This window comes from Anser anser (genome assembly GCF_964211835.1).
Source record: "Anser anser genome assembly, chromosome: 2".
In the NCBI taxonomy this organism is placed as follows: domain Eukaryota; kingdom Metazoa; phylum Chordata; class Aves; order Anseriformes; family Anatidae; genus Anser; species Anser anser.
Window position 1 is genome coordinate 111,708,776 of NC_139721.1, and position 9,240 is coordinate 111,718,015.

A 9,240-nucleotide genomic window follows, 5' to 3' on the forward strand; every position below is an offset into this window, starting at 1 on the left:
GAGTGTAAATAGCCCCAGCAGTGCCTCCTGACACCCTGAGCCCTGCTGTCCATAGAAGCTGCTGGGCTGCGATGCAACAGTTTGCGTGTCAGCTCTGGGGCTGAGGGGAAGAGCATCGAACAATTTGCCTCTCACAAAGCCCAAAGGTGAGAAACTCACCAGTGTCACCGGGTGTCCTCAGGGAAGCCAGAAGGCAACATTTCACCCAGTGCTTACCAGGAAGTGCTAGGTATCGATTTTGCAAGCAAAGCACTAATTTGGAGGTACCTCAGGAAGCACTCCCAGTAACACAGGTGACCTCCTGGGTGGCGTGTCAGGCACTCACGGCTTCCCTTGGCCCTTGGCAATGCAATGGTGTAAGTCCGATGTGGCACCTTAATATTCAAGGCTTGCTCTCAAACCAGCTGGAAATGCTGCTCAGGGGTGCTATCGTACACTTTGTTGCAGAAACGCTTAATATATAGGTAATATGTATGCGGTATATATGTGGTATATATGTGGTATGTTATGTGGTATGTATGCAACATATGTGTGATATGCATGCAATATGTGAACAGATGTGTGACATGCAATACACATAGCACCTAAAACTTTCAGCCCTCCCGGAGCGTGCTTTCCCTTTGGTTCAAAAACCGGTGCTGCGTGCAGCAAACACCACCAACAAACAAACCGCCGGGATTGCCGTGCCGGGGCCGCTGTCCCGGCGAGCGGCGCGTGCAGCCCGTGGGGAGCAAGGCGGCCTCGCCCCCCCCGTTGCCATGCATGGGGTGCGGGTGCAGGGTGCACGCCCCCGCAGGGCTGGTGCAAGGCCGCGCGGTGCTGCTGCTGCTGCTGCGGGCAGCGGCGGTCGCGGGGCGCGGGGCGGGCACGTGCAGGCAGGGCGGGGCGGGGCGGGGCGCGCGGCACCGCCCCGCCGCGATGAGGTCAGCGCCACCGCTTCCCATTGCACGCCGCCCTCCCTGCTGCGCCGCGCCGGCGGCCAATGGGCGGCCGGCGGGCGGCGCTTGGCACGCGGACGCGTTGGATACAGCGCGCCATTGGCCGCGGCGCGGGCCGCGAAAGGATAAAGCGGCGCGGGGCGGGCGCGGGCGCCGCTCTCAGCTGCAGCCGGAGCAGCGCGCGCGGGGCGGGAGGGGCGCGAGCGAGCGAGTGCGGGGGGCGGCTCCGCGGGGCTCCGCGCGCGCGGACGGGAGCGGAGCAAAGCGGAGCGGAGCAAAAAGAAAAGCGAAGCAAAGCGGAGCAAAAAGCAAAGCGGAGCAAAGCAGCAGCAAGCAGCAGCGGAGGACGGGGCTCGGCGCCCGGCTGGCCGCTCTTCCTGCCGGGACGTACACCTTCGTGCTTTTTTTTTTTTTTCCGTGCCTTTTTTTTAAATTATTGTTAATTTTTCTTTTTGATTTTTTCTTTTTTTTTTAATTTTTTTTCTGAGGTTTTCTTTTCCCTCGCCACGGCCACGTTCTGCCTGCACGAGCCGCCCGCCGCCGCCACGGGTGCCGCAGCCGGCGCTCTCGGGGGCTCGCCGCCTCCCCCCTGAAGCGGCCGGGGGCAGGCGGACGGCACCCGGCCACCGGAGCAGCCGCCGCGGGCAGAGGGGGGGGGGGGCGAGCTTCGAGGTGGTGAGGAAAAAAGAAAAAAAAAATCAGACCGACACCCCCACGCCCCCTCCAAAAAAAAAAAAAAAGCCAAAAACAGACCAAAAGCCAAAAAAAAAACTAAAAACACTCCAAGAGAAATAAAGAGCCTCCCCGAGGGGCTGCCGTCGCCGCCCGGAGGGGGAGAGCCGGTGTGGACGTGCGAGCGCTGCCGGCAGCGGGGCCGCGGCCGCGGGGGGCTGCTCCGGGCCGGGGCCGCCGTGAGAAGCTGCGCGCCCTGCCCCGCGCCGCGGCGGCGCCCAGCCCCGGTCGGCCCCCCGGCGCCGCCATGGTGCAGCAGAGCGGCACGGCGGAGAACACGGAGGCGCTGCTGGCCGCCGAGACGTCCGAGTCCGGGGCCGGTCTGGAGCTGGGCATCGCCTCGTCGCCGACGCCGGGCTCCACCGCCTCGACGGGCGGCAAGGCGGACGACCCGAGCTGGTGCAAGACGCCCAGCGGGCACATCAAGCGGCCGATGAACGCCTTCATGGTGTGGTCGCAGATCGAGCGGCGGAAGATCATGGAGCAGTCGCCCGACATGCACAACGCCGAGATCTCCAAGCGCCTGGGCAAGCGCTGGAAGCTGCTCAAGGACAGCGACAAGATCCCCTTCATCCGGGAGGCGGAGCGGCTGCGCCTCAAGCACATGGCGGACTACCCCGACTACAAGTACCGGCCCAGGAAGAAGGTGAAGTCGGGCAACAGCGCGGCCAAGCCCGGCGACAAGGCGGACAAGGCCGGGGGGGGCGGCGGGACGGGCGGCGGCACCGGCGGCGGGGGCCCCGTCGGGCCGGCGGCCGCGGCCAAGCCCGCCCCGAAGAAGGGCGGCGGCGGCCCCAAGCCCCCCCCGTCGGGCGGCCGGCCCCACGGCAAGGCGGCGGCGGGAGCCTCCAAGGCCGCCCCGTTCCCCGGGGAGCCGCCGGCCGCGCTGCTGCCGCCCGAGCACCAGGCGCTGTGCCGGCCCCCCCGCGGGGCGGCGGGCGCGCCGCCGTCGGGCCCCGGCAGGGCGGCGGCGGCCGACAAGAAGCTGAAGCGGGTCTACATCTTCGGCGGGGGGCAGGCGGCCAACGCCGCCGCCGCCTCCTCCTCCTCCTCCTCGGGCTCCTCCGGCGGCGCCGTGCCCGGCAGCCCCACGCTGGGCGGCTCGGCGGAGCCCGGCGACCCGCTGAGCCTCTACGAGGAGGGGGGCGGCGGGGCGGGCCGGCCCGACGGCGACTGCGGCGCCCCCTGCCCCTCGCCTCCGGGGTCGGGGTCGGGGTCGGGCTCGCCCGCCGACCACCGCAGCTACACCAGCCTGCGGGCCTCGTCGCCGGCCCCCTCGACGGCGCGGTCCTCCTCCGCGTCCTCCCACTCGTCCTCCTCCTCGTCCTCGTCATCCTCCTCCTCCGGCTCCTCTTCGTCGGACGACGAGTTCGAGGACGACCTCTTGGACCTCAACCCGAGCCCCGGCTTCGAGAGCATGTCCCTGGGCAGCTTCGGCTCCTCCGTGCTCGACCGGGACCTGGATTTTAACTTCGAGCCCGGCTCGGGCTCGCACTTCGAGTTCCCGGACTACTGCACGCCGGAGGTAAGTGAGATGATCTCGGGGGACTGGCTGGAGTCCAGCATCTCCAACCTGGTCTTCACCTACTGAGCTCCGCGGCCGGCCCGAGCTGGAGGAGGCGCAGACGCGGTGCCGGGAGGACTTGCCCTTCCCGTCGGGGCTCTCGGGGGGCTTTTTTGGCTGGGCAGGGGCCGGGGACACTGCTGCTGCTGCTGGGCGCCCACCCCCTGCGAGGGACGAGCCCGGCCCTGCTTCTCCAGAGACTGGCGGCGGCGAAAAGCTACCTTTTTCCTTTCTTATGTTTTGTCCCGAAAAGAGAGACGAGAGGGGGGGACAGAGGGGGGACTGCAGACACCTCTGGGGCCTTTGTTATCGCCCGCTTGGTGCAAAAGAGGAGGGGAGCGATGCCTTGTGCTGGATGTCTCGAGTATTTCGCCCTTTCCTGCAAAGGAGCGAGAGGAACTGCTTGAAAAAAGAAAAAACACACACAAAACTCCACCCGAGCCCTTGCAAGGTTCACGTTTTGGGGGTGAGAAAACCCGTCCCGCTTTCTTCGGCGGCGAGAGGAGGCGCCGATGATGGGAGGAGGAGAGGGGGACGGAGCTGGACTGAGAGCCTGGCTAAGGAGGAGGAGAAGAGCCAGACTTAAACGTGGGAGCCGGCTTGGGAAGATAATAATAAACTGAAACGGATTTGCACGTACGCGATGAGGTGACGGCAGCGTTTTTCTCAGTCACCTTATGCTATATGTGAAGAGAGGAAAAAAAAAAGAAAAAAGGCCGAAAACTTCAAGAACACTGAAAACTTCTTCTGAAACAGAGACCGAGTCGGAACAGTTTCTGTAACGTTGTGGTACCGGGGACGTTGAGGGCGATTGCTTTTTGCAAAAAAAAAAAAAAGCGAAAATACAAAAAAAAAAAAGGAAAAAAAAAAGTAGTTTTTTCTTCTTACTCAGAATCGTGATGGTGTTGGATTATTTCACTGGTGGGGTTTAATATAGCATGTTATCCTGTCTATCTTTTTAAGATTTCCGTAAGACTGTTGAACAGTTTGAAACAAATAGTGTTAGGATAATATAAAAGCAGATAGATGGCGCTATGTTTGATTCCTACAAAAATATCACCAGCTTTTTTTCATTCTTAACTCTTTAAAGGATTCAAACGCAACTCAAATCTGTGCTGGACTTTTAAAAAAAAGAAATTCAGGACCAAATTTTTTTCTCAGAGTATGTATGTGTTTGTTCCTTAGAGCTGTAAATGAAAAGACTGTTTTTTCTCACCGATGCTCCATCCTTGTATCGTTGGTTTTTTTCCTTGTAAATGTAATCGGATGCCATTTTATAAGTGGACGTATTTATACTGGCCAAACATTTTTGACTTGTATTTCTTTGTCCTTTTTTGGTAGTTCTCGTTATTACCCGCACCATTTTTATGTCTCCTTCACTGAAGGGCTAGAGTTTTAACTTTTAATTTTTTATATTTAAATGTAGACTTTTGACACTTTTAAAAAACAAAAAGAGAAGAGAGATGAAAACGTTTGATTATTTTCTCAGTGTATTTTTGTAAAAAATATATAAAGGGGGTGTAAATCGGTGTAAATCGCTGTTTGGATTTCCTGATTTTAACAACAGGGCCGCTGGTTAGTATCTCACACACGTGTGCGCGCACACACACTCTCACACAGGCACACACACACTTGCTCACTCACTCACACACACAAATCAGCCCCTATTTTGTCCATGTTTACACTCCAATCTGCAGGCATCTTAAAGTGACAGCATCCCTCGCCGCCAGTGCCCGCGGTGCAGTCCTGTTCATTTCTGGGGAGGGGGGCGCGGGGGGTTCGCACAGCCCGAGCCGTGTACGCTGTACGCTACCCTTCTGGGGGGGAGAAAGGAGCTTCGCATCCCGAAATGAAGTAAAGCAACTGGTGCATTTACGTAGAAGGGATCCTGTACCTTTAACTTGTAAACCACATCTTTTGCACTTTTTTTCGAAGCAAAAACGTGCCGTTTAAACCACTGGATCTATCTAAATGCCGGTTTGAGTTCGCGACACTATGTACTGCGTTTTTCATTCTTGTATTTGACTATTTAATCCTTTTCTACTTGTCGCTAAATATAATTGTTTTAGTCTCTTATGGCATGATGATAGCATATGTATTCAGGTTTATAGCTGTTGTGTTTAAGATGAAGAAAGTGAAAACATCTTTGTACATTTAAGTCTGTATTATAATAAGCAAAAAAGAAGATTGTGTGTTTATGTATGTTAATATAACATGACAGGCACTAGGACGTCTGCCTAATGAGGTGGTTCCGTTAAGGGTTTAACTTTTTTTTTTTTTTTGGTCATCCATCCTGTGCAATATGCTGTGTAGATTATTATTATTATTTTTATTTTTTTTTGTCTAACGATCACCCACAACGCAACGTTGGGAAAGAAGAGAAAAAAAGAATCATGCCAGCTAACCATGTCAAGTTCACTGCCTGTCAGATTGTTGATATACCTTCTGTAAATAACTTTTTTTTTTTTTTTCGTCGGGAAGGAAATAAAATCAGCTGGAACTGAACCCTAACACCGGCCTGCGCTTGTCATCATTGCATCGCTCCCAGGCTGCTGGCGGGAGCCGTGCCCGGGGCCCGAAGGCAGCGCCCAGGGGTCGGGGGAGGGACCCGGGGGGGACACCCTAGGGGAGCACCTTTAATGAGGTTTTTCCCATGCAAAGCGCTTGCAAACGCGTGGCCAGCAGCGCCCCGAGCGCTGTGCATTCCCCGGGGTGGGGGGAGCAGGGAGCAGGGGGCCTCTGTCAGCCCTTCCCCTGCGAACAGCCATCGCACCTTGAGCGCTGGTTTGTAAACCGATTAAAGCATCCCACTGACATAATGGCCTCGCCTGGCTGTTAATTTACGGCTGGCTTTGAGCCACAAACTCTCTTTTCCATGAAAAAAGAGCAGCAAACGCCGAGGGAAGTTGTTCCGGCTGTTTCGCAAAGCCACTGGCGTAAGAAGTTAATGTTTGCCCCGTGTTAGTTATCCCGGTGAATTCCTGCGTTGTATTTGCGATGCAAAACCTCGCAGCTGCAGACCCACACGCTGCAGGGCCTGGAAGGCTTCCTGGCTCGCCACTTTGCGTGCAGCTCCTTGCCTTCCCAAGGCCATTTGCAAACCAAATGTATGCCGGTGGCTCCGGAGCCTACGGGTGTCAGGCAGGGGCGACATGGGGCAGCTGGGTGTCATGCAGGGGCGACATCCCTGCCCGGGGGAGGGGGCGACAATTTGGGAGCTGCAGGCGTGCGCCCAGCCCTGCCTGGGGCTGTGCACGCTGTTGTGCCCAACTCGTGTCATCACCGATGTAGTTGCTCCTGGGACTGAGATCAAAATCAGAAGGAGAAGAGGGAAAAAAAGAAAAAAAAATGCCGGGAGTGGCACAAGGACAGGTGATGTTATCAAACCACAGCCACTTGCAGGCGACGGGCTTGGAGCACAGCCCTTCCGCTGCTCCAGGACTGCTACAGTTGGCTACAGTTAACTTGAGGGGTTTTATGGTTTCCTGCATGCGTTGTTTTCGTTCTCAATTATAATAAAGTCCAGTATTGCCAAACGTATTGTTTCTCTGGGGACTCTTTGGTGGCACAAGTTGTTGCCTCCAGATAGCTGGGGGGGAAGTCAGGCTAAAACACACACAGTCCCACACCGCAATGTACGAACATCCATATGGATGCACGCTGGAAATCTTCATGTGTTCCTTGCTGCCTGAAACATGGAGCTAGGCAAGTGTCTGACTAGAGGAAGTACACCAGACCAAATCACACATGAACACATAAAAAAAAATACCTCTTTTGTATGGACCATATTTCTACTTAATGAGGCCCATGGTTGTTTTGGAAGGAAAAGTAGTAGTCCACGAGTGAACGTGAAATCTAGCAAATTTATGGGAGGGCTTTTCAATGAAGGTCGATGTAAAAGAAAACTAGATGTTAGGAATCGCAACTGGAGTCTGACCATAGGTTTGCCTGACACCGGACCGTGTATTTGACATGGGCCAGGGTGGCGGGTGCCTCTGAAAACGTGCACTGGCTCAGCATCGTCATATCACCGACTCGAGATCGCTGCAGCTGTCATTTCCTCACACTGTTCTGCTGATGCTGCCTCTGCCCCATCTGGTATGGGTGGCCCCAGCCCAGCTCTGGGAAACTGCAATCATACTCGAGGAATCAAGACAGAGCAAAACTGCTCTGTCTTTGGTGAGCCGTCACCTGGGTTCTGGCAACCAGCATTTTACAGCCATGGACGGTCATTGTCACCACTGAATCTCGCTCAGCTGATTTATTCTATCCTCCACAAGATCCCCTTCCTGCTTGTGGCCTCCACATCTTGTGGCAATGCTGAGTGAATTCGTATGCGTGCCCTGTGAAAAAAACAGAAGTTTCTATTTTCTTTTAGAATTTTGACTTAGATAATTTTGTTCTTTCTTATATTGTGACAATTTTGTTCCCTCTTTATCCTTTGCTAAGCCATTCACTTTACTAACTCTTTTCCGTTTCTCCATCAGTTCTTCTCATAGTGAACAGAGATACAGAAAATAAAGGAACCAGATTTTAATGAAAAATCACCATAATAGGCTGTATATGCCTGTCTAAATTTTATCTTTTACAGACCGTACCTGTTTACAAATCACTGACTTACCTACAAATTATATGAAGGCTGTTCACCTCAAGTGTGCATATATTATTTTCTGAAATCAGGCCCACCTCTCCTGTGCGTCATTTCATTACCTTCCTCATGAAGCAGCTTGTGATGTGACTACACGCATCGACCGTATTGCTTTTTCTTTCTTTTCCAAACCAAAGTAGCATTCCCTGGGAGTCGATCGTGCTGAACACATTGCAAGCTTTGTACTCCCACACTACACATCCAGCAGATATGGCCTGAATGGGCAGAAGGAAAAGTACTGGACTGAAGGCCTCCCAGCCTCCCCACTAGCTGCTGTGACATACATATGTATGATACGGGATGCGTTATCAGCCATGGGAGTGCAGAGCCTTCGTACTGGCCAGCCTGCTCCCTCACCCTCTGCTGCATGCTTCTGCTTCCACATGGAAGTAGAAAAAGTGGCAGGCCGGAGCTTAACTCACCTCTGAAAGGCTCTTTGTTCTGTGCTGGGTCTAGTTTTTGAATGTGTGTATTAGGATTAATTTTTCACGTAGAATAACTCCATAAAGGTTTCTGAAAAGCTTGGGAGACATTAACGAGGTATTACAGTGTGACTTCCTGGGTCTACACGTGTTGTGATCGTCTTGATATCCCAGAGTTCAAAAATTATTATCTACTGCCTGCCATTTTTAACTCTCCTGTCAGGGTCCTCACGTGAGCTCTAATGTGAGCTATGACTTCTGTCACAAACATGGGGAAAATAAGTGTGACTGTTTCCAAGATGAGAATATTGTGGGACAAAAGTCAAGTGATTAATTCAGGACTCAGTCCTGGATGTAATTGCCTGGTCAGTAACTGTTCTGGTTTGTGCCTTTTACAAACACATCTCAATGCCGGTAAGAGCAACAGCCCAATGGGGGCATTGTGAATGGAGGTAGATCAAGTTGGCCGCCAGTCACAAGTGGTGTCCTCCAGGGTTCAGTAATGGGGCCAGTTTTGTTTAATATCTTTATCAGTGATACTGATGTGGGGATCGTGTGAAGCTGGTGAAGGGCCTGGAACAGAAGCCCTGTGAGGAGCGGCTGACGGAACTGGGGCTGTTCAGTCTGGAGGAGAGGAGGCTCAGGGGAGACCTCATTGCTTGCTACAAATACCTGAAAGGAGGTTGCAGTGAGGAGGGTGTCGGTCTCTTTTCTAAGGTGGTAACTGATAGAACGTGAGGCAACAGTCTCGAGTTGCACAGGGGAGGTGTAGAGTGGATATTAGGAATAATTTCTTCACAGAAAAGATGGTTAGGCCTTAGAACAGGCTGCCGTGGGAGGTGGTGGAATCGCTGTCCCTGGAGGTGTTTAAGAGACAAGTGCATGGGAACCTCGGGGACATGGTTTAGCAGTGGACTTGTACTGTTAGGTGATGGT

At 54.1% G+C, this 9,240-nt stretch overlaps 1 protein-coding gene across 1 annotated transcript; it reads left to right on the plus strand.

Moving 5' to 3' along the window:
- The first annotated feature begins 1,077 nt into the window (after window positions 1-1,077).
- On the plus strand, window positions 1,078-5,742 carry SOX4 (SRY-box transcription factor 4). The gene has a single exon (XM_083826106.1). It carries the CDS (start codon window positions 1,918-1,920, stop codon window positions 3,259-3,261), a length of 1,344 nt encoding a protein of 447 aa, XP_083682232.1. The 5' UTR covers window positions 1,078-1,917; the 3' UTR covers window positions 3,262-5,742.
- Window positions 5,743-9,240: the final 3,498 nt, after the last annotated feature.